We start from the raw sequence: 26,606 nt of genomic DNA, 5'->3' as shown, positions 1-26,606 counted from the left end.
CCCTGCAGGCAGCTCCCAACCCCACCACTTCTATCCCTGATGGCAGTCTGCATTACAGCAGCTCCCTTCCCCTCCGGCATTCGAGCCCCTGACTGTTTCCTTCTTCTGATTTTGTGTTGGTAATCTGAAGAGACAGGTTATGTGAGAATTTATTCAAGTGCGGTATTTTTGAAAGGTTGTGGATTATCTGAGGTGCAAAGAATACAAGTTACAGACGTGAAAATACTGTAATTCTGTTCATCTGATCTGACACATTAACTACTATTTGTTAAGTGCTCTTGCAACAGAGTACTGAACACCTCTGCTTATACACATCAGTTAATTCACCAGTGAAATGCAGCTACCTTCAGAGTGATAAAGCAGCCACCCAAAACATTCTTTTGTGCCTCAGCTATAATTTAACAGTATTTGTAAAGGTTGAGGCAAACAAACAGCAAGGCTGCAAGGAGTTGAGATTGTTTTTATCCTAGTACTGGGCTCCCACTTTAAGGCAATCTACTCTCCCAGAGCTAGAACTATCAGAGTTGAAATTCAATACGTCATAACACTTCCTACGACTTTAAATATGCTGAATGGTTGCAACAACCAATTTTGAAGAGTCATCTCACTGCTGTTCCTTGAGGCTCTCTCTCCACTCACTAGTAAATGAACAAAAACGGAAGAAGCAGTTAGCTCAAGCTGCCACAGTTAAGAAAGAAAGAAATATGTCTAAGGGAAGTCCAGAGTCCTGAAGTACTTCATCTGCAAAACCATCAAGAGAATTTGCTAACCAGCTGGAGTTATGTGAACTACTTCTTAAACCACTTTGCTTTGTTGCTTGTGATTCCCAATGACCTCTATTGCTCATCTGAACTACCTATCACTTTACTGCTTGCTGACAAATTAAATCTTTTTCCAGAATGTGTCAGCAGACACATTGTCTCAATATGAAACGATATGGGAATAGGATAATTATTTTTCTAATAGCAATATTAGAAGAGATATAATCAACATTCACCCTTCTCAATTCTACTACATGTACAGAAGATTTGGGAAGTGGACACTTCCTTCTGAGATTTCCTTTGCAATTTGCCCTCAAATCAACATGATAGGACAACTCACTCACTACACTCTTGCAACTGTGTGGGCTGCCAGCGCAATGCCTGCTTAACCTAGGGTTTTACAGTCAAGCTGCCCAGTGGTATGTGGTTTCCAGGAACTCACCTATTTTGTTTAATAGTACAGATGTTGCTGAAGAATGCACCAGTTTGAAAGCAGAGCCTGGAGTAAGAAAACAAGCAGGACCATTAACTCTGATTCAGCAACAAGTTCCCTGTCTGAAGACACTTATTTTTATTTTCTGCAGCTGCCTACTTCTCTTCATTGACCCTGTAGAGGCCTAGGCACCATCAGTAGCTAGTCTGGATCTCCCCTGAAGTACTTACCATTTGGCATTATTACACACGGCAATATTCAGCACTTTGGCTTAGCAGAATCTGATTTTATGCTCCTGTGAGCATGTGAAAACAGAAACATCACAAAATGACTCCTCTCCACCAGCAGAAGATACCACCTGGGCTTTAACCTGTATCAGTGAACAATTCACAGTGTGACAGCTCTTCCACCTCACAGAGCTCTGCTGCAAGTGTCAAAATGTCACGTGTTAGTCGTCTCTCTTAGCATGAGATTTGCATTTCCTTATGCCCTCTTGTAAAAAGTACTTCAAAACAGAGCAATGGAAGAATAGCTTTAAGTCAGGATAACTCATGCTGAACAATATTCTAACAGTATGTGAAATGATGATTATCAATAATACATGATACAGATGAAAAATTGCCTGAGGTATCATGGTGCTTCCAGAGCGTTCTTATAATGCAAGCGGTTACTATGCAAATAGAACAACCTGGTATGCATATGAGGGGGAATACCAGAAGGAATTAATACAAGTAAATGAATTATCTCTCAGTCTGTAGGACTTCATTTTGGTGTTGAGGCCCTGCAAAACTGAACCAACTCTTTCACTCCTGAATTTGCTCAATATAAAGAGACCAGTCTGCAGCTACTTCTATAGTTTTATTTCCCTATTCCAAATTTTTTCAAGTTTAGCAGCCAAAGCAGATTAGATATGTCATTCGACTGAAAAGAAAAAACCAACAAAAGAACATCTGGCTTCTATTTACATGTAGTGACAGAGACCTTAGGAAAGAACCGCCCTTCTGAAATAATATATTGCCTAAAATATTTTTTGGGGAAAGCAACTAGTAGTGACTGATCCATTTCATGAAATGGCTATGATTCCTCAATATTTTTCACTTCATATATTCACATTTGTCAGTGAAAAGAGTGGACAGAAGAATGGCTACCAGCATGATTTAGCAACAGTTTCCAGTCTTCCTTCTCCCCTTCTCCCATAAAGGGACAAAGTTGGAGAAAATCAGCCCTAGGGTCTTCTGTGCAATGAAAACCAACATGGGTTTTCAGTACCAAAGACTTCAGACCAGCTGATGTGCATAGGCTGCAACACAAATGCATGCAGGTAAACATGTCTGTATCAGATGGAGAGAATGCAGGAGAATGTTATAGAATCATTCTGTTTGGAAGAGACCTGGATTATCAGTCCAACCATTAACCTAGCACTGCCAAGTCCCCCAGTAAACCATGTCCCTAAGCACCATGTCCACACATCTTTTAAACACCTCCAGGGTATTTAACTCACCCACTTCCCTGAGCAGCCTGTTCCAGTGCTGGACAACCCTTTCTATGAAGAAATTTCTCCTAATACCCAATCCAAACCTCCCCTGGTGCAACTTGAGGCCATTTCGTCTCGTCCTATCGCTTGTTACTTGGGAGAAAAGACCAACACCCACCTCACCACCATCTCCTTTCAGGTAGTTGCAGAGAGCGATAACATCTCCCCTCAGCCTCCTCTTCTCCAGGCTGAACAACCCCAGTTCCCTCAGCCACTACCGATAAGACTTGTGCACCAGGCCCTTCACCAGCTTCATTGCCTTTCTTTGAACACGTTCCAGCACCTCAATGCCCTTCTTGTAGTGAGGGGACCAAAACCGGACACAGGATTTGAGGTGTGGCCTCATCAGCACTGAGTACAGGGGCACAATTGCTTCCTTGCTCCTGCTGGCCACACTATTCCTGATACAGGCCAGGATGCTGTTGGCCTTCCTGGCCACCTGCACGGGGGCACACTGCTGGCTCACGTTCAGCTGGCTGTCAACCAGCACCCCCAGGCCCCTTTCTGCTGGGCAGCTCTCCAGCTGCTCTTCCCCAAGCCTATACTGTTGCACGTTGTTGTCATGACCCAGGTGCAGGACCCAGCACTTGGCCTTGTTAAACCTCATACAGTTGGCCTCGGCCCATTGATTTAGCCTGTCCAGATCCCTCTGCAAAGCCTTTCTACCCTCCTCAAGCAGATCAACAGTCCTGCCCAACTTGGTGCCATCTGCAAACTTACTGAGGGTGCACTCGATCCCCTCATCCAGATCACAGAATCACCGAATGGTAGGGGTTGGAAGGGACCTGTGAAGATCATCTGGTCCAACCCCCCTGCCAAAGCAGGACCACCTAGGGCAGGCTGCACAGGAACGCATCCAGTTGGGTTTTGAAGGTCTCCAGAAATGGAGACTCCACAACCTCTTTGGGCAGCCTGTTCCAGTGCTCCGTCACCCTTGCAGTAAAGAAGAAGTTTTTCCTCATGTTGAGGTGGAACTTCCTGGGCTCCAGTTTACGCCCATTGCCCCTCGTCCTGTCACTGGTCACTACTGAAAAGAGACTGGCTCCATCCTCCTGACAGCTACCCTTCAGATATTTATACACGTTGATAAGGTCCCCTCTCAGCCTTCTCTTCTCTAAACAGCCCCAGGTCTCTCAGCCTTTCCTCATATGAGAGATGTTCCAGTCCCTTAATCATCCTCGTAGCCCTCTGTTGGACTCTCTCCAGAAGTTCCCTGTCTCTCTTGAACTGGGGAGCCCAGAACTGGACACAATACTCCAGGTGAGGCCTCACCAGCGCAGAGTAGAGGGGGAGGACAACACCTCTCAACCTGCTGGTCACACTCTTAACGCACCCCAGGATACCATTGTCCCTCTTGGCCACCAGGGCACATCGCTGTCCCATGGATAACTTACTGTCTACCAGGACTCCAAGGTCCTTCTCCATGGAGCTGCTTTCCAGCAGGCCAACCCCTAACCTGTGCTGGTGCATGGGGTTGTTCCTCCCAAGGTGCAGAACTCTACACTTGTCCTTGTTAAATTTCATGAGCTGCCCCTCTGCCCAACTCTCCAGTCTGCCCAGATCCCATCAAATTATATTTAACCCCAGCCAGCAACTAAGCACCATACAGCCTCTCACTCACGCCCCAATGGGATGGGGGAGAGAATCGTAAGGGTCATAGTGAGAAAACTCATTGGTTGAGATAAAGACAGTTTAATAGGGAATGAAAAAGCCGTGCATGCAAGCAAAGCAAAACAAGGAATTCATTCACTACTTCCCCTCAGCAAGCAGGAGTTCAGGATCTCCATGAAAGCAGGGCTCCATCACATGTAACTACTATTTGGGAAGACATAACTCTGAACACTATAACTCTGAACGTGTGTGTTGTGTCCCCCCACTTCTTCACGCCAGCTTTATATGCTGAGCATGACATCATAGGGTATGGAATATCCCTTTCATCAGTTGGGGTCAACTGTCCCAACTGTGTCCCCTTCCAGCTTCTTATGCACTCCCAGCCTACTCACTGGTGAGGTGGGGTGAGAAGCAGAAAGGGCCTTGACTCTGTGTAAGCACTGTTCAGCAAAAACGAAAACATCCCTATATTACCAACACTGTTTTCAGTAGATACCCAAAACATAGCCCCATATTAGCTACTATGAAGAAAATTAACTCTATTCCAGCCAAAACCAGCACAACTTGTGTGTGTCTAAGTGGTGTAGAAGATCACTAACCATTTCGCCTTGGATTATGGGGACTTAATTCTGCTCCCCATCCCCATCGTCCAGCTCGGGGAGCTGGGGACCCAGAGAACAACTGGTTTTACTGTTAAAGACTGAGGCAAAGAAGGCATTAAGTACCTCAGCCTTTTCCTTGGTCACCATGTTCCCCCCCCGCATCCAATAAAGGATAGAGATTCTCCTTAGCCCTCCTTTTGTTGCTAAGATATTTATAGAAACATTTTTATTGTATTTTATGGCTGTAGCAAGATTAAGCTCTAGTTGGGCTTTAGCCCTTCTAATTTTCTCTCTGCATAACCTTGCAACATCCTTGTAGTCCTCCTGAGTTGCCTGCCCCTTCTTCCACAGGTCACAAACTCATTTTTCTCCCGAGTTCTAGCCAAAGCTCTCTGTTCAGCCAGGCTGATCTTCCCTGCTGGCTTGTCTTTTGGCACATGGGGACCGCCTGCTCCTGCAAATTTAAGATTTCCTTCTTGAAGAACGTCCAGCCTTCCTGGACTCCTTTGCCCTTCAGGACTGCCTGCCAAGGGACTCTGTCAACCAGTCTCCTAAACGGGTCAAAGTCTGCCCTCCAGAAGTCCAAGGTGGGAGTTCTGCTGACCCCCTCCTTACTTCTCCAAGAATTGAAAAGTCTTATCACTTTATGATCGCTGTGCCCAAGACAGCCTCCAACCCTCACATCAGCCACAAGTCCTTCTCTGTTCACAAAAAGCAGCGGGGCAGCTTCCCTAGTCGGCTCCCTTGCCAGCTGTGCCAGGAAGTTATCTTCCACACACTCCAGGAACCTCCTAGACTGTTTCCTCTCCACTGTATTGTATTTCCAGCAGACATCTGGTAAGTTGAAGTCCCCCACGAGAACAAGGACTCGCGATTGTGAGATTTCTCCCAGCTGCTTATAGAATTATTTCATCTGCCTCTTCATCCTGGTTGGGTGGTCTACAACAAACTCCCACCATCTTATTTGCCTTGTCGGCCTTCCCCCTGATTCTTACCCACTAACACTCAACCCTATCATCAACATCATTAAGCTTTAGACAATTAAAACACTCCTTAACATACAGGGCTACCCCACCATCATGCTGAATACCAGCTCTGCTGTTTTAGACTCCTTAGCCACTAACAGGCTAACAACAGAAAGGGAGAAGCAGTGTGCTTGCATGTAATCAAGAAAACCAGGGAGCTGAACAGAGAAGCTGGAAGCCAGCTGTGCTCTTTTGCTTTCCGATGTCCATAATTAGACCATTTCACTGTTTCTCCTTTTCTTGCTGCCAAACTCCACTGGAAAAAGAAATATTAGTCTACAAACTCAGCCATCCTGCATGGTCTGAGGAGAAGACCCTTGATATTTTAATCAGGTCCATATTCTTACTCTGATTATTTTGTCCTCCAGCAATGCAAAAGGACCTTGAAGTGAGAACAAACTACATTAGCTGGCAGTTGCCTTTGTCAAGAGAAGACTTCTGACCAGTATTAAGTGCTTTTAAAATGCCTATTTTCAGCCTCCATCAGCACAGCTGCTACATCCCTCTTTGGATAATGATGGCCTTGTGTGCCACCTCAGTAGTTAACTGGCTGATACGGAATGGTGGGACCACATTCATATCCTGTGTCCTTCTCTGACTGTCAACTTCTGGCATCCACACTTGCTGCCAGCTCCCACAATCCCACACATACTGTGACACACATACAGCAAGATTCCCTTTCATGCCTGCCTGCCTCTAGGCATGTGTCTTATGCACTTTACCTAAAGATCTCTGCCAACTGCCTGATATTCCATGTCAGTTCCAGTTCCTCAGCTTGATCTGGGACCCCTCAGCCAGATACATCTGATGCTTGGAGCCACAGAGAAGTTACAGCTTGGTGGATGCCTCATGACAGGGACTTCCACTTAATTATGCCCTATTAGAAAGCATTTTTCTTAAGACTAGCTTTGAGGTTGTCCCCCCTGCCCCACCATATAACCTCCCCCACTAGGCTCACCTGTCACATAAACTGATGTGGTACCTAGTTTCTTGACTATAACCTCCTCCAGGCAGGAGTATTCAGTGACATTTCTGCTTTTTTCCCCACTCACACTTTCATGTCTATACAGTTCGACCTAATCATCCCTAAACCACTTGGCAATTTGCATTTTAATTTGAATAAAACTATTTAGTCTATTTATTTATTTTTAATCCTTCCTGTAGTAAAGATATTGGTCTGACAGGGAACACCAGTAGATGACACCCATTATGTCAGGCCCCTTTATTTCCAGAGAGATTTCTTATTCTTTGCTGTCTGTTGCCATTTTTGGGTGTACTTTAACAACAGCAGACAGCAATTAAACTCTCAGATCTCATTAATAGCTACTAAGCCCTTCCAACAAGCAGCAGCAGACTAGAGAGTATTTCTTCAAGGTGATGGGCAAATGTGCCAAAGTTGCCTTTAATTTGTATTACCACTGACACTTTTCAATCACATCGACTCTTTTTAGTTGCATGCTGCGTAAGAGCACTATGACAATCTAACAGGAGCCTTTCATGCTATCCAAGTTTATTTTCCAATTCTAGGTTATGCCTGCCTTCAATAATTAACAACTTCATAAATTACATCCACCAAGTGCAACCCTTACTGAAAGTTTTAATGTATCATTCATCTTTGTAGGTAATTAAGCCTTTTGCATTGAGACAAGAAGTCATGAAATACACCAGGCACAATTAGATAAACAACTATTTAGATAAGAAAGGAATTTAAAGGAATTTAAAAAGAAAAAACCAGATATTGCTAGAGTCATTTCCATGTTTGCAGAAAAGTCTCAGCTCGACACTCAAACTGCTTACCTCTCCTTGCCAGATTGGGTTAACAGTATTACACATGATCTTAGATCTCTTCTCCTGTCCATGATGAGGAAGCGCTGGGAAGATGCTATGTTTTCCAGGCTGGATGGAAATCTTCAGATAAGGATCTGGATTGAAGAACATTCCTTTCTTCAGACCAAAAGCCTGGAAGTCTGAAAGAAGGTAAATAACCTGATTATTTTTCACACTCTGGGTAGCTCTCTGGAATGTTAAGAGAAGCATACAGGAAACTGGTTAGGAATTCAAATAATATGGTAGGAGTATGAAAAAAACCACTATGTTTCATGTGAGGTAATATAAAGTCAAACCATAATGATCTTGTGATTTAGGATTTACAAATGATTATGTAATGAAATTGCAAATTTTACAACATGATTGTGCAGAGTGATTTGGTTTCTAAATCAGTATTTATGCAACTTAAAAGTGATCTGCTGATTTTTCTAAGGAGCTAAGCACTTGCTCAGCCCGACTCCAGTGGCAGGACTACTCTGAAGAAGAGATCCATGCATTTAATCACATAGACATGGCTTTTACTACCAAATGTGTCACTTCTCCCAAGTATCAATCTTATCTTTCTATGAATCTTACTTTTTAGACCAATTTTTTTCTACACAAGAAGTAATTTTACATTTTTTCCACTTTAAAATGTTTCTGTCCCTGCATGGGGTTAACTTTACCTGTACTTAAGAAAACTCTTTTATATAAAGTCCACATTTTAAGAAAGGCTTTCTAGCTGCAGAACCCCCAGGGAGCATAATACAAGTCATGCAGACAAAAAACCCCCAGGCACTTATTTCAAAATTTACTCATAACATTCTTAAGACAGAGAAAGTCCATTACAATTTGTCCCTGTGAAGACAATGAAATGCAAACCAATCTACAGGTATATCACTAATTTTGGCTCAACAGCTACAAACCAAAGCCTCTAGCCTTCTTTTTTTCCAGATATATTTCTAAGCTTTCTTTGGAAAATATAAGCACTTATTCCTATTAGTGAGTTCAGCAGATAATTAATTTTCCACCACTCTTTGCATGGAGATTCTCCTCCTCTGTTTAAAGCTTTATTTCACAGGGCTTTAAGCACTAAACTACATTCTGACTACTTTTTCTTGCTGTATTGAAGACATATAAGATAGTTTCCAAAACTGCTTAGATGTATACCTAAGATATCCAAGATAGTTTCCAAAACTGCTTAGATGTATACCTAAACATTCAATTTAAACACTTTTTTTTCTTTTAGGCAGGTTTTGAAAACATTAATTTTCACAGTCTTTTAATTCTCTTTTGATTAAAACCCCAATTATTCTGGCAGGTTGTGTACCGTCCAGGCAGATACTTTGAATGAATCTGAAAATCATACATATTCCACACCAACACCAGCATTTTTTTCTAGAAAACAGCTATATCAAGAACAGGGATAAGATTCGCCCAGTTGTATTTGGCTTCCTTAACATATGGTAATAGCAAACACGATAAGATACACAAGATAAGAACAACCGTTTTGTTCAGGTTGGTTTTAATCCTTTATTTCAGCACACAATTCACGTTGCAGATATTCAAAAGCCATTGGACAGATGGTCCTGAAACAGACTGTATTTTAAGAATCTCATTCTTGTGATGTTCTCTAAGAATTAAGGAAAAAAATAGAGGATATCACTACTAATAGCCTATTTGAAAGTACTTTGCTGACAGTATGCACTATCATGGTCCTAACAACACTAGTACACAAAGAAAATTATCTGGTTCAAACAGAGAACACTGATTTTTTTTTTTTTCCTGAGCGTACAATCTCTATGTAACCAGCTGTCCTGGTTTCAGCCAGGATAGAGTAGGTTTTCGTCACAGAAGCTAGCGTAAGGCTATGTTTTGGATTTGGGATGAGAAAGGGTTGATAACGTGCTGATGTTTTCAGTTGTCGCTGAAAGTAGTCAAGGACAGTCCAGCTTCTCATGCTGGCCTGCTAGCAAGAAGGCTGGGGGTGCACGGAGAGCTGGGAGGGGGCACAGGCAGGACAGCTGACCCAGGCTGGCCAAAGGGATATTCCACACCATATGACGTCATGCTCAGTACATCAACTGGAGTTGGCTGGTGGGCGGAAACCGCTGCTCAGGGACAGACTATTGATCGCTGGGTGGTGAGCAATTGCTGTGTTGGGCATCACTTGTTCTTGTACATTCCTTTGTCGGTATTATTGTTATCATTGTTCTTTCCTTCTCTCTTGCTGTCCTATTAAACTGATTTTATCCCAACCCACAACTTTTTTCCCCATTCTCTCCCCTGTCCCACTGGGAGAGGGGGCCGTGAGCGAGCGGCTGCACGGTGCTTAGCTGCCAGCTGGGGCTAAACCACAACACCAGCACGTATCTTATCTGTCAGCCCTGCTGAAATCCTATATGGCAAACTCTCACTCTGGAAGTTGTACTGTTAAAAATACATTCCAGAAATAGAAACTGAGATTGCAAAAGCACTATGAATGACAAGGCCCAGCAGTGTAATAGTGTCAGACTGCTAACATATGAGAAGAGAGAAAGACCTCTGGGATCTTATCTTTCTCTCTGATGTTTCCTCAAAAGATTCCAAAACTAAAATATTTATTGCTGTATACGTTTCTGGTTTTGGGATTTTTTTTTCCCTTCAAAGAGAGACCGCACTATCTTTGGGTACCCACTGTGCAAAGAAATGGTCTATTGATCGACACAGAAGAAAATAACTAGCACTCAATTATATATACTTATATACTATGTATCATTAAAGAACATGCATATTATGATGACCTACCAGCCTCTCACCAGTTATGGGAATTAAGCATTGTCCTGGTTTCATGAAGGTGAAGGTACTCCTAACCTTAGTTAGTAGTTTAATTTTTGTATTTGGATGAGGAAAAAAATAATTTATCTAAACACAAAACAGGAAATTTTATTTGTGACATTTTCTTCCTTAAGTTGCATAATACAACAAATTTTGTAAAACTGTCACGTTAGAAACTTCAATTTTTAATGTCCAAAGCATGCATATGGATAGCAGAAACAGATTTCTCAAGGACATATATGCCAGTTATACTTACATACCCCGACACAAATTCTCAGCACCATGAAAAACAGACCATCAAAAATACAAAAGCTCTGCACAAAGCTACATGGGTATCTGCACATATCCAGAAGTCTATTTAATTTGAAGCAGAACCTGTAGATTCTATAACTTGTTGTAAGCAAAGGCTCAGATACTCTGATGCTAAAGATCCTAACAGAAGAATCCTAGCTATTCTGCTTCCCCAAATTAAAGTATTTCTCTCCTATGCGTATTGTCTTCTGAAAAAGGTCCTAAAGATACTAAGTATCTAAGTGATAGTTTAATTGAATTTAAGTTTTTGGTGAAACCAATAAATTCCAGAAGGCTTGGATATGTCTTGCTATACAGTATAGTTTTACAATGTATTTCTTGGACTCATACAAGGAAATGCTAATCTAAGATAATAACTCATCTATCCTTTGCAGAGGTGTATTTCCATCCAGTCTCTTAAAAAAGTTATTAATATATCATGTCAGTTTCCCATTTACTCATAAATCACACCTGAGCATGAAAAAGGTTATATACATCTTATCAGTTTAATAATGTCGGGCCATCTCTCATGAAAGATGACAGAAGGAATCCAGTTGGAGACACAGCAACCACAGACCCTTTCACCACTGCAGACTTTCAGTGTTTATAAGTACATGCATCCTCCCAAACCAGCTAGGTTTACTTTGTTGTAACTGCTGCCTGGTGCTGCCCCCAAGTGAATTATGAATTTGTTCCAACCTCAGGGCTTCCCTTCCGTATATGCTGATCTCTGGGTGTCTGGATGAGACCTAAGGAACCTTTACTCTAGGTCACTTGTATGCATGTAGCCTCTGTCCCTAAGGTGGGCCATAGACTGCACCATCTGCCTTGTAAAAGATCATTCTGCAAATCCATTTTCCATGCAGCATCACAAACTTTGCGGCACTGATGACTGGATAGTGATGGAGACTATTTTTGTGGCAATCTGGAAACTAGCATGTATTTATTGGCAAAACATGGAACCAGGCAGGGATATCAATTCCAACAGACACAGCTCAAACACATCTGTGTTTTACCATCTTTGATTTTGCTTCAATACAATCATAGGATAGAATCATAGAATCATTAAGGTTGGAAAAGACCTTCAAGATCATCAAGTCCAACCACCAACCCAACACCACAATGCCCACTAAACCATGTCCTGAAGTGCCACGTCTACACATTTTTTGAACGCCTCCAGTGATGGTGACTCCACCACCTCCCTGGGCAGCCTGTTGCAATGCTTGACCACTCCCTCTGTAAAGAAATTTCTCCTACTATCCAACCTAAGCCTCCCCTGGCACAACTTGAGGCCACTTCCTCTTGTCCTATCACTAGTTACTTGGGAGAAGAGACCAACACCCACCTCGCTACAACCCCCTTTCAGGTAGTTGTAGAGAGCAATAAGGTCTCCCCTCAGCCTCCTCTTCTCCAGACTGAACACCTTCAGTTCCCTCAGCCGCTCCCCATAAGACTTGTGCTCCAGACCCCTCACCAGCTTTGTTGCCCTTATGTGGACATGCTCTAGCACCTCAGTGTCCTTCTTGTAGTGAAGGGCCCAAAACTGAACACAGGATTCAAGATACAGTCTCACCAATAGCCACACTATTTCTGATACAGACCAGGATGCTGTTGGCCTTCTTGGCCACGTGGGCACACTGCTGGCTCACGTTCAGCTGGCTGTCAACCAGCACCCCCAGGCCCCTTTCTGCTGGGCAGCTCTCCAGCTGCTCTTCCCCAAGCCTATACTGTTGCACATTGTTGTCATGACCCAGGTGCAGGACCCAGCACTTGGCCTGATTGAACCTCACACAGTTGGCCTTGGCCCATCGATCCAGCCTGTCCAGATCCCTCTGCAGAGCCTTCCTACCATTAAGCAGATCAACAGTCCTGCCCAGCTTGGTGTCATCTGCAAACTTACTGAGGGAGCACTTGATCCTCCCACCCAGATCATCAGTGAAGATATTAAACAAGGCTGGCCCCAGAACTGAGCCCTGGGGAACACCGCTTGTGACCAGCAGCCAACTGGATTGAAAACCATTCACCAAAACTTTCTGGGCTTGGCTGTCCAGCCAGTTTTTTACCCAGTAAAGAGTACACCTGTCTAAGCCATGAGCTGCCAGTTTCTGCAGGGGAATGCTGTGGGAGACAGTGTCAAAGACTTTACTGAAGTCCAGGTAGACAACATCCACAGCCTTTCCCTCATCCACTGGGTGGGTCACCTGGTCATAGGAGGAGATCAGGTTGGTCAAGCAGGACCTGCCCTTCACAAACCTATGCTGGCTGGGCCCAAGACCCTGGCTGTCTTGAACATGCTTTGTGAGTGCACTCAAGACGAACCTCTCCATAATCTTCCCCGATACAGAGGTCAGGCTGACAGGCCTGTAGTTCTCGGGATCCTCCTTCCAGCCTTTCTTGTAGTTGAGGGTCACACGGGCAAGCCTCCAGTCATCTGGGACCTCCCCTGTTAACCAGGACTGTTGATAAATGATGGAGAGTGGCTTGGCAAGATCCTCCACCAAGTCACTCAGTAGTCTTGGGTGGATCCCATGTGGCCCCACAGACTTTTGAGTGTCCAGGTGGCATAGCAGGTCCTTAACTGTTTCCTGCTGGATTACAGGGGGTTTACTCTGCTCTCTGTCCATGTCCTCCAGTTCAGGGGGCTGAATACCCCGAGAATAACTGGTCTGAGTAGCCAGTAACTAAACTTTCAAAAGGTCAGGGGAGAGGTATGGTTTGGGTTTGCAAATCACGTTTTGTCATGTTCAGCAAGGAGATTCTCTGATGGTAGTGGCCAGCTAAACCATTGTGAAGATGGTATTTCAGTTCCCTGCAGACATAGCGTGGTACTCGTCCAGACCCATGCTTGTAGAAGCATGGCAGAAAAGGATGGAGAATCAAAGTGAGAACCAGTCTGGAGCAGTCTGGTTTCTAAATTAATTACTTTTAGTCTAGTCATCAATCTATCAGTTCTAAATTAAAGAATTTAGAAGCTGTTCTCCCCAACAGATGAGAAGATTCCACCAACAGCTTTGGAAGAACTTTCCTAGAAATAATACACAAGGACATTCTGTACAGTTTATAAATGTTTCCCAAGAATCACAGAATCATTAAGGTTGGAAAAAACCTTTAAGGTCAAGTCCAACCGCCAACCCAACACCACTAGGCCCACTACACCATGTCCTGAAGTACCATGTCGACTGAGTCCACCTAGTCTCTTGATGGTGCATAGTTCCGTTCACTAGTGGACAGAGTCTACAAACCAGCAAAAGAGTCAAAGACCAATGAATAGCAGAGCTACTAGTTTTGAGAAACTGTTATTGATATTCTAATACAGCCAGCAAATTTCTTCCAACAAAGGACAAGTACTTAATGTCTTTCACATTTCCAAGCACCATCCAACTGATCTCAATAACTGACTTGCAGCTAGCTATATTGACACGTGTGGGAGAGATCACCAAGCCCCAGCAATTCTATGGTCAACTCACTGAATTGACATTTTTCCTGTTTAGCATACTAGCCACGTGTTTTCAGAACCAGGAAATGACTTCTTCATGAGTCATCTGACCCTCTGAGAAGATGAAGACATCTTGAGTTAGGCCAAACTTGCCCAGAACATATCTAAAAGCATAATGACGGGTAACGGTTTTAAACTGAAAGAAAGTCAATATAGATTATATACTAGGAAAAAAATTCTTTACTATAAGGGTGGCGAGAGACTAGACCAGGTTGCCCAGAGAAGCTGTGGATGCCCCCTCCCTGGACATGGTCAAGGCCAGGTTGGATGAGGCTTTAAGTAAACTGATCTAGTAAAAGATATCCCTGCCCATGGCAGAAGGGTTGGAACTAGATGATCTTTAAGGCCCCTTCCAACCCAAACCATTCTGTGGGTCTATGATTCTACTGCAAAGTTACCAGGACACTGGAAAGACCAAAGGGTCACTGGAAAGACCACAGACAATTTAGGTTGTGATCTAGCTTGATGAATACCAAAATGGAATGTATTCTCTCTGTGATCTGCTCATTAATGGCAAAAAGTAAAAATACTGTCATCTGAGATCTTCATAGTTCATGTATAAAAGCACAGTAAGCCATCTTCATGATTCATCACAAAAGATTTGCTAATTGGGATGCCAATGGACAGCTCCAACATTTCCTTTCAGTTTTCCTTTGTAATCTCCCAAAGAGCTGTCAACTCTGGTTCTGAAACTGAATAAAACTACTTTAACAGGACTAGTATCTGCGTTGACTACCAGGGTGCTAATACATGAGTGTTTCTTTTGTAGAGTGCCCTTTGCAGAACTTGACCAAAACAAGTAAGACTTACCTTAGAGGGTAACAGTTCATATGCTGAGCTGAGCTACCTACAACATAGGAAGGAACAACAAAACTCTGCTTGCTCAAGATTCGACTAGAGGCACATAGGTACTGCCTCTCAACTATATGCTTTTAAAGCAACAGAAATTATTTTAGCTGCTAGTAGTATAACAACCTTTCAACAGTAAGAGCATAGCAATATTGCATTGGCCTGGAAATGCCAATTTGATTCATGCAGCAGTATATGATACTGAAGTTGGTCATACGGAAAGTGAGCACAGATTCACAGTATTGCATCTAGTGTTAGATTTCTATTAGCAAATATTAAGGAATTTTAGAAATCAAACAGTAACATGCAGTGATAGGAAGTCTTAAATTCCAACACAGCAAAATAATGCAGGGGAATTGAGAAGGATACTACATAATGTACAATAGATTATTGACTTGATGAGCTACTGAATGAGGTTCTGCAACTGGTGATATGCAAGAGGTTAAATCAGATAAAGCGGTTGTTTTTGCTCTCAGAAATCTACAGATCTATAGACAGACTCCATTTTCCTTTTAAAAAAGAATACAAGAAAGAATTGGCTGGTGTAGTTGTACAAGGAGGTGTTTAAAGATCCGAAATTAAAAAAAAAGTGGAGCAGATAAGCCAAAACACTTCTGTCACATGAGGCTCCCAAGCAAAATATTAAAGACAGTGGAAAAGAGAAGAAAATAAATTTTCTAGCTGTAAATGCTACAAAGGAAAATGAAATGGATTCTCATTTGTGTAAGGAAGGGTCAGCAGAGGTATCAGGAAGAAAGGTCTATTAATAAATGAAAAGGAGTGGAGAAATTAATTATTCAAAAATGGCTGAAAGACAGGCTACTTTTTTAATTGTCTTTATCAAGAAGGAAAACACAGAAAGCCTGAACAGCTAATGTGAACAGCTCAACACAGTGAGGGGGAGTTTTTATTACTGCAAGCGATTAAGCACTGGAGCAAAGTACAGTCTCCTGGTATCCTCAGATCCCAACTAGATGCCTGTCTGTAAGATATGTCTGAGCCAAACTCACACAAAGCTCCATGAGCAAAGTGGCCTGTGTTATATAGGATAATGGAGTAGCTGAATTCAAAAGTCTTTAAATCTGTTAGTCTAGCACTGCAATACTTTGTAGGCACGGGTGTACTGGAGGTCACAGAAAGTCACCTCACCTTTGCACAAGCTCTGACAGGGAAGAAAAAGTTGAGTGATTAGTAACTCAGGTTTATAAAAGACGACATCTGGGCAAGTTGGCTTGAGTTGCGGAGGGCAGAAGAAATGGCAGTTTTATAGCAATATTAAAGAAACACAATTTAGTGTCTAGAGCTCCTGTTATAAAGTTAGTCACTAGGATTTAAGAAAAACAGTTGGAAGAAAGTGTATTATCTATCTGTGTTCTGATCAAGCATTTCATGGTAACTACTATTGTCAAAATGACTCTTAGCAACCTAATGCTATTTTCAGTTGTGGTTTCTGCTCTGACTTCCATAAACTGACAACCGATGTTACCTGAATGCCCGGTCTGAAAGCCCCACAAAAATAGCTATCAACATTTCTCAGGGGTGTGATGAGGAAAAATACCTGAACATTTAGAAAAATATCTAGATCTTCTGGTCATTTGTTCCACAAGAACACTTGTAAATGAAGAGTGTGCAAATACATGAAATACGTGAAATATTAAAGCTTGAAAAGAAGTTATTTGATGCCACATGTAGCTAGGAGGCATATCATGCAGACCTTACAATAACACTTTCTAAATATACCAGCCAATGAAATGGTTTCAAGGGCTTTCAGCAAATGTGTTATACTGCTGCTAAACCCCATGAACCTCCAGTGAAGCAGCTGGTACATCTTGGGAGGCTTAGCACATTTCTTCTTTCTGTACTTCATGCAAGAGAGTTCTGACACTTTCAGCTGCCTTATCAGAAGTGTGACATTCACTGGTAACAGCAGAAAAGTCACGTCAGAAAGTAAATGCAAAGTGGCTGCATAGTTTTCCTTAAAGAATGTATTTAATCTAGCTAAAACAGGCTTACGATATTTCTCTTGGTATTTTAAATAATGAAAGCTATAACAACACAGTCATCGTATAAACGATTAAGAAGCTTAATTATGGGAAATTATCTTCTTTGGGATCAGTGTTGCTAATGAAGCTATTAATCTGAACTAACCTTTCACAGGACCAACTTCCAGTCTACAAAGCAGCAGATACAAAGAAAACAAACCTCCTACTGGTGCAGTGCAAACTAATCAGCTCTTTCTATTCTCAAGAAGCTAGCAGTCTCCTTTTGCCCTGAAGCATCAGTTTATACTTTTTTCTTTGACATTTTTATTCTATCCAGAATCTTTTCTCAGGCAAAACTTCCAGTGAAACCAGTTGGATTTTGTCCAAGCAAATACTCAATAAAAGTACAGAAATAAAGCACTTTGTCACCAAGTTTTAGAAAGAAACTGTTTCTGCACAGTTCATTTTAACACAGGGTCTCAGTGGAGTGTCTAGGCAGTAAAGCAAGCAATACAAACCAGCTGAAATGGACTGATGTTGTTCATCGTTTCTAGGGATTTGGCCTACTTTGAGATTTTTCTCTCCCGTTCTAATAATCTTTTCTTTTTAAAAATTGATTTGGTAGAAGGCATTGCTCTTCTTGAATTCCTTAGATGAACTGCTTAGGGCACAATGGCCCTGTGTTCGTGCAGCGCCTAATGCAATGTCCCCAGTTAGATTAATGGTTTTACACCTTTTTTTTATTTGTAACTAAATCAACCAGAATTTGGAAGCCTAACTCTTAAGTAATGACACCGAAGGTGACAGTATACCAAAATATAGACATTGAAAAGGAAAAGTCTGTATGAGCTGAAAGGGCTTGTGACAATAGAGAGGTTATTGTTGTGATAGTAGTGCAAACTGAAAGGAATCCCAGTTCCTTCCAATGCCTCTGTGAGGCCTGGCTTGATTTGCATTTTATTAGCTAGCGTAACAGATATAGGAATAGCAATAAATTTACTTTGAGAGAGACAACAACATTTTTTTGTTGTTGTTGACGAAGAAGGTAATAAAGAAATCCTTGTGATATGTTAAACTGTTAATTTTAAAACAGACTGAAATTGAGCTATTTTGATACCAAGGATTTTCAATAAAATAATTGTGAGCTCAGAGCCTTTCAAATACCTGGATGTGATGATGCTGTTAACATGGATGTGTAAATTAATTGCTTGTGAACCACTAGAATAAGATATCCCAAATGTATTGCATGGTATGGTCCTTGTATACTTTGAATCAAGCTGTAAGTTAGATAGTTTAGTTTATAAAAGGGCCCACTGAGACAACATTATTTATCAGTCTCACAAATTATTACTCTTGACATCTCTTGGTCTACTCGGCCAAAGAATCTGGAGAATGAAAAAAATGTTACTAATTATGGGAAACATTTTCTGTGTAAGATTATTTAAGAACATTAAAAAAAGTATTAACTCTACTACTTTAATTCTGTTGAGCTAAGCCCATAGTTTTAATCAAACTAGCATCCAACCCAGCAAAAATAATTTATGTTAAGAGCCCCATCTAATGTCAGTCTAACCTGCCATATAACATATATAACCTCCCAAGAACCACACTGGCCACCTAATTTGGAAAAGCACCTATTTGCATGCTTAATATTAAAGAGATACAGAAGTCCTAGTTGACTCTAAAACAACTTAAGAGGGAAGCTTGAAATAAGTCATACAGCCAAACCAATCACGTAATGCAATGCTTATCCAAGCGTAGGACTTCATACAGAAATGCCTACACTTGTAAAAATTTTGAACTAGGGTCACTTTTTCCTCTGTACTACTTCCTCAAAGAATTTCCAAGTCAAGTTCAGCATCTTTTTCTTTGTCTTCCAGGAGCCAAAAAACATGGAAACCAAGTAGCAAGCATAAAACTCCAAAATGAGAGCCTCGCTCACAACCACCCTCTTTTGACAAACTGATTTTTTTTTTTTTCCTACAGAAGTGATTTACAGATTGTTTTTACTAAAGCCAGATCAAATGATCCATAGCTGCTTCATGGAACCATATTAAGTCTTTAAAACCTGTAATGGCATGCCAAGTAACAAAGCTGAACATTCTTCAGAAAATTTAGAGGAGTGAGAGCATTATTCTGGCTCGAGAAGTCTGAGCGTCACTGTTAAGCAATACAGACAAGCTTGCGCAGCAGCAGCTCCACGAAGCATGGATCTGCCTTCAGTCCAGCCCAAGACCATGGAATGGGCTCTCCAAGAAAGAGAGGACTACCACAAATCATTTTGCTCTGTAAATAAAGCATATGCCTTTGATCTTGCTTTCTCTGACCTACATGTATAGCACCATATTTAATCATGAACAGGAAAACCTAACATGGCCCCAAAACTCTACTTGAACAAGACACTTCAGCATATAACTCTTGAAGGAAGAGAGAGTGGCAATAATCACAGATATTAATTCTCTGTCTCAGTGTCACTTCTAGATCAACAGACAAAAAACCATACATAAATATACACATACATGCACATGTACAGGAAAGGTTTTAGAAACTTCAGTTTCCCACTCCCTGGGCTTAAAACTTTCACATCAGCAGTGACTTACCTGACAACGAAAAACTTATCAGCCTCCGACTTCCTTGTCCTTGGATTGAATCTTCATTGGTGATGCTTTTAAAAATCTGCTGGAAGAAAAATAATGGTGAGAGAGAGTAGTCTCCAATAACTCGTGAACAAACAAATTGCTTTGTAATAGTAGTAACTGGCTTTTTTTTTTTTTTTTTTACAAATTCTTAGTTTTACAAGTAAGAATCAATTAGACAACCATTAATCAAAACACTGATTTTATCCAAGTAATAATCTAACCACTAGTGGCCTAAAGTCATCCCTTCCTGGAGGCTTTTCCTTAAGAACACAGAATGATACAAAAATACTACTGTAATTTTAATATAGCAGTTCCTAATCAAAAAAGGAACTGCTTATTCAGCAGGAGATAAAAGTGGCACATACAGATAGGGATGTGGTCTCACCTTTAAAAACAAATTCTGTCTTTATGACATCTTATTACTAGTGTAGAAAATCTTGTTCCAGAAAGTTTATCGTATACATGCCAGAAAGACTTCTGAGAGCTTGCTAATACCCTGTGCAAAAAGCAATTGTGAATTATGATAACAGTAAGCACTGAGGGTGGTCAGAAAAAAACCTTATTTTAAAAAAATCAACAGATGATTCTTCGTACTCTACAGTTTAGGTTTTAAGTGCCAGTCTGTGATTCAGAAAGTTTATTGGTGGGCTAGTGGTGTGCAAATCAGGACCCCGGCTACCTTCTGGCTGTGGTCAGAACTAGGAAACAAGAATGCTTTTGAGCCAGTGTCTGGGACATCAACAGGAATCCACCATCAGCAGTTTTCACTGCTGTTTCCTTGAACAGAGCAGAGGACATGCCATCGGGTGGCAGGCTCCAAGTTCGGCAGGGAGGTGGTGCTACCATTACCACCTCCCACCATCTCTGGAGCCAAGCCAGGTGCTGCTCTGCTCCCAGGCAGCCGCAGCTCCTCACCACTCTTGCCATTCGACTTTCAGGCAAAAAAGAACACGAACATTTATGCAGTGAAGTTCCAATTTCCGCCAGGAAACAGTAACTGAAGGCCCACTCAGCTGTGACTCATTGCTCAGTATATTAAATATTGTGCATTCAGCTTAACTTTGAAAACAAGCTGCTCTTTGCCCCCAGAGAGTTCAAAACCTGCTGGGCAAGGGGGCACAGCAGCCCAGCTAGCAGGGATTAAACAACAAGCACAGCTGGCAGGTCAAGACAGAGACGAGGCCAAAATCAGAAATATACAGTTTGAATTTAGACACCATTATAAAGAAAATGGGCTCTGTTGGACTTGACTTTTTGTTACAATAACTTCGTTTCTTACAGGCTATTTAAATGGGAAAATGGGTACTGAGTGGAGCTGGACTACGAGCAAATTCCAGTAGAAATAAACCTGGTGGATCAGAGCTAAGCAGTTGCAATTACACTTTTGGACTTCTCAACTAAGCAGGTTTTGGTCTATTTATTAAAGCCACCACTGATGTCTAGACAGACACACATTTACACCAGAGTATTATATGTGACTGAGAACTTTATGACAAGAACTCAGTAACCTTTACCAGCCAAACTTGTGATCCCACCAAGAAACAACAACATTTCCTTGTCAAGATGTATTTTGCATACTACTTCACCCTCTGGCATTTCTTACACAATTATCCTTTAATGTTTACTACTTATGGTCTTGTTCATCATTTTGTCCAGAACAGTAACTGGGCCAATTGACCTAGATATGAACACATTTGCAAAACATGTGCTTTTTTCCAGTACTTAAGCATTTCTCTGCCATGAACCAGTAGAAGCAGTTTAACAGTCTATGCTTTTAACAGTCTATGCTTTGAACAGTCTGGGGGGGACCTGATGTGGTCCTGCAAATACAGCCTGTTCAAAACTTAAACATGTGTTTCTATTGCTCTTTTTGGGCCATGCCCACATTAGTGAAATTGTATTGAGACAGTTACACTAGAGTATTCCACTGGCAAAGCATCCCCAGCACAGCCAAACGTGCACTAGCAAAGCTTGGCATTATACAAAAAGTAATAACGCATCCAGCCCCACAAATGAAACAACAACAAAAATACCTCATTTATTTGCTCCTAAAGGATCCACCTATTCTGTGAAGGGGTGTACCTCACACCATACTGTCAAGTGCTCACCCCTCAGTCATGCAATCACAGGGCCACTGGTAGTGCTCCCCTAATTTCTACTTGCCCCGTGCTTTCCCATGGAAATCAGGGCAGAGGGAGGCTGGAGTGGGGTGAAAAAGCAGGGTACACCCCAGATCTCAGCCCAGTGATAAGCTGAGAGGAGAGTGGGGTGCACATTTGCACCTGGGAGCTGGGAAGTGCTCCTGCTTTTTTTACTCCATAGGGACAGTATTTGTGTGTTATATCAGGGTCGGGTTTTTAAATGACCTGATTGCTAATAAATGTTCCCCCTGGCTTTCAATGGAAAACAGCTCTCAGGTGATTCAATGCTTTGGAAATTTTGACATAATTTTCCTAATCCCAGATTTCCCGATCCCAGTGCAGTCAGAGGTTTGAGGAGGACACATCCACAGCTTCCCCTACAGCTACTCCCCCCGTCGGAGCTGTCTGGAACCAGCTTGTGTCCAGCACAGGGCAGCCCTGGCCTCGCCTCTCATCTAGTACGAAAAGGAACAAATGTGATTCTCTCTCAATAACTTTGGTGCTCTTTTATGCCCTTGAAGTGAAAGCTCAGTCTGATTTAGTCTAATATTTTCAGTTTATCATATCATGTTTGCACGTTGTGCAGCCCAGCCTAATTATTTCACAAGTCCTGCTGATACTAAACAGGATGAATACGCTTTCATTACATGATTCTGTCATATCTTGACATGAAGAGATGGGACATGAGCTACAACTTCAAGCCTAGCCTCTCAGAAATCCAAAGGCTTCCTGAACCAGGTTCAAACCTCCTTTCACTTTCCTTGCTTGTAATCAGGGCCAGTGTCATTGCCACTGACGGGAGTGCACGCACTCAAGCAGTTAGAGAAATGTCAGTACATCCTTTACAATATTCTCCAGTAAACACACACCGTAAAGTCTTCGTCTGGGCTGCTACAGTTTCCCAACCTCTGATGCATGGCAAAAGACAACCACCAGAGCCTGTGATGGCTATCTGTAAAACATGAGGAGGTACTTCAGGCCAGATCCAAGCCTCTCAGGACTTGCTGAACCCAGGGAAAAGGTCCATGTTTGGTAGGGCTTTTCATTTTTTTAGTAGAGAGAAAAAAGACAGCAGAAGGAGATGACTGAAAGCTAAAAGTAATAGTCTTCTCCTAGTATCACTTTTCTTTGTGAGTAGTTCCTGCAAATGCCAAGGGACGTTATGTGACCCTGAATGAGAAAGCTGGCAGGTTTCACATTAACAAACAGAGACTCCCTCCCTCTTCAGCCATAGTATGTGTTATGAAAAAAAAAAAATAACCTTGAGAAATCCCAGAGCACTACAGTCCATCAGCTCTTGCTGAGGCAAAATTCCAAGGGCATCACTAAAAACTTGTCTAAGCCGAAGCTAAGAAACAGAGACTCTCACACCTAATTAAAAGTATCTCCTAAAATACCTTATTCTTCACCATCCCACCTAGATGCACGGAAGAGTATCAAGGACAACCCTCTTGCTCCTGAAAGCAAAGTGGCCTACAGGGCACACCTCGGGTGCCCCTATTCAGCCTCCCTGTACCTCTAGGTTATGATAAAGCATACATTTTTGGACACACACTCTGAACACAGGTCTGGAAGAAGATGTAACCATGTTTACCTGGTGCTGCACTAGAAAATCTGCTTTTGAGCTTGACAGTGACCAGTAGTAGTGGAGCATGCTGGTAAATTGTGCCTTGCATCACTAAGTCACTTTTAGCATGTTTGTATATTGCGCAGCCCAACTTAATTATTTTTAAAGGCCTGCTGATATGAAACAGGATTAATATGATTTTATTATGTGTTTCTACCACAGCTAGACACGCACAGCTGACAAATACAAGTATTTACTCCTTTCCCCACACACAGCACAAAAAAACACTGTTATGCCTTAGACTTCTTCTGTAACACACTTTCCTCTCCAGAAGGGCATTTTTGGCCCCATGACCACACGAAGAGATTCAACAAAGTTAAGCAAATTTTATTTTCTCATAAGTAGACTAACATCTGGTTTAAGAAATCTTATTCTTCACTGACAGCCAAAGCACTTTTGTAACAGTAGCTTCTGCTGCAAAAGAATGATAACATTTGATGATCATATATATTGATAATGATATAAATTATCTTACATAGGCCATATTTCTTGCATTTAAAACAGAGGAAACTGCAGTGACATTAGAAACAACGCTGCACTAGCTGTTTGTATTTGTTGACTTTTTATATGGCAAACATTAGGACATGACCTAATAGTCAATCCAATCAAGTTCCAATTTTAAAAGGTGCTAACTAAAACCTAGAATATTTTACACTGACAGTACAGATTGTAACTACAGTAAAACTTAACTCAGATTAGTCAGGTACTGTAAACTGGCAAACTCTAGCCTGGACCATACCATCTATTCACAAGAGTTTCTCTTGAAAAAAGCAGAGCTAAGAACTTATCCAAGTACTCAGAGGGGCTCATGCTACCAAGCAGTTCTACACCTGTATGGAAGGTGGAAGCCTAAAACGGAAGAAAACTAGAAGCTACAGAAATAAAGCAAAGTATTTTCTGTTTGTATATACTGGCTCTGAGGATGAAAAGCAGTAGATGAGAGCGCTGCAAAAAGGGAAGGTTGTAACCTATGCTTGATTCAAATCACGAGTGAAAAGTAGCCTCTGCTCAGTCACAAATCGTGCATCAGCAAACAGAAAAAAACATTGCTGTATGTGTCAGAGCTAAAGACTTGGTGTTGCAGAGCTGGGGGAAAAGCCAGGCTGTCCAGTAACTCCTGTACTACGCTTGCTTCCAGCTCCAGTTCCCTGTTCTCTGCTTTTCAAGAGCACTAAACTTGCCCACAAATTTAAAAGTGATATAAATAAGGTTAATAGCCTGAATTCAATGGTCAGGATAAAAAGCAGCAGCTGATGCTTTGTCCCCTTCCATCTATCTGTATCCCTTAGATCATCTGAGATGTAAGACAGGTCCAAAACTCCCCAGCCCGATGCAGGGGCAGAGTACCAGTTTCACTCTGCACAGCTTTGCTGATGTCAGTTTAAATCAGCTTGGAGTTATCATTTTAACAGACCTGTGTGTACATGGCACAGGTGTCAAGAAGAATTCCTCAAAAAATTATGCTTCCCTAACCTAGTTGTGTTGGGCTTTTACTGTTGCCCTCCTGATTTCAATGAACTCTTAACATTAGAACAATTCTCTAAGCAAGTGGAAAAGGTTTACATTTTCCACAGCTCAGCAGTGAAAGGTCTTTCCACAATAAAATAATATAAGACATTGTCCCAAGTTCACGCTTCATATTCTGCCACCCTCTTTCGAGAGGGGATAGTCCTCAGGAGATCTGCAAATGGGTGAATGCTCCCATTTCCTCCCAAGTGCTGAATTTAAAAAGAAATTTTTGGAAAAAAAAATTCTAAAACACACAACTAAGTGCTTCTTTTCTTCCTATCACTTGACTTACATATTTTGGGAACACAGGGTGTGTACTGGGACATAAGGGGTGAACTGTGAACAAAAAAAGAGACCTGAGCTCCATGACTGCCACTGACAGAATTATGGCTATAATCCCAGGCACTACTTTGAAAATCTAGCCCTAATTAGTGGCAGTGCTTCAGCTACAACTCTCACTCTTAACAGAATTATCCAGCTCTTGAATGCAACAGATTCCACTTATCCTGTTAGCTAGTTAAGCCACTGTGCTGGCACCATAGTATTTTTCTATCAGGTGCTTCCAAAGAGCAGCCAGTTTCTCCAGCAGCAGCCTAAGTTCCCTGCTGGGCTCTCTGCAGCCGGCTCACGTCCCTGATGGGCTGTGACCACACACACAGAGTCTTCCCGTGTGTCAGGCCAGTGACGGTCTAGCCTTGTAATACACCACCCTCTCAATGCCATTCCCTAATTAAAGAGAGAATTTGCCTTTCGTGGGCATATGGCAATTGCCCTCTGTCTGCAGAAATCTTTTTGCCTCATCTTGCAGCACTATTTTATCAATTACTTTATTTATTTCCAGGAGATAGAAGCTTTTCATTCCAAAAACTTCTCTCCTAGAAACTCTTAAAAAAGGTAGCAAGGAAGCAAGTAAACATTCCGTCCCCTGCACCCCTTGAAAACATTACAAATTCTTTCAGCAGATTCTAGATAACAAACCCCGGAAGCCAAACTAAATTACCAGAAAAAAAAAATAGCTGTTTAGTATCATCAGTAAAGTCATCTAGAAGGCAACTATCAACAGGCTTATGACAAGTGAACATTCAATGACAGCACATACCAAGTATATGAGGTCTCCATGTTGGCATGAAGATATTTCATATTCCCCAATCTACCCTATGTTGGTAGAATGCTGTTTCAGCATAACCAGCAGCTAGAATAAGGATGTTAAGAGCAACCATTTTCAATTAAACCCAAATCAAGGATTGAGGCAACAAATCAGTATCTCCCACAGAGTCCAGTATCTTTCTCTTCCCAAATGTTATTAGATTCAGCTTTTTCACTGTTTCAACAGTTCTGCCTAATAAAACTCAGCTATCCTTTGGCAGCAGAGGAAAAGCTTTGATTAGAGATTCTGATCTTCCTTCACTCTTTGAAGCTGCATTTAAATAAACTTCTTAGATTTCTAGATGGCTAAACACAATCGTGCGTGCATGTGAACAGC

At 41.8% G+C, this 26,606-nt stretch overlaps 1 protein-coding gene across 1 annotated transcript in view; it reads right to left on the bottom strand.

Annotated features, from left to right (window-relative positions):
* The window catches only part of HECW1 (HECT, C2 and WW domain containing E3 ubiquitin protein ligase 1), a gene marked incomplete at its 5' end in the record, with an annotated part of 164,909 nt that overhangs the window by 85,122 nt on the left and 53,181 nt on the right, over window positions 1-26,606 (bottom strand). The window contains 2 exons of the mRNA XM_010289929.1: window positions 7,764-7,933; window positions 19,808-19,883. Of these exons, the coding sequence (XP_010288231.1) occupies window positions 7,764-7,933; window positions 19,808-19,883 (246 nt within the window). The remainder of the gene's footprint in view (window positions 1-7,763; window positions 7,934-19,807; window positions 19,884-26,606) is intronic.

This window comes from Phaethon lepturus, unplaced genomic scaffold, assembly GCF_000687285.1.
Source record: "Phaethon lepturus isolate BGI_N335 unplaced genomic scaffold, ASM68728v1 scaffold6906, whole genome shotgun sequence".
Lineage (NCBI taxonomy): Eukaryota > Metazoa > Chordata > Aves > Phaethontiformes > Phaethontidae > Phaethon > Phaethon lepturus.
This window is presented reverse-complemented; position numbering and strand designations above follow the sequence as displayed.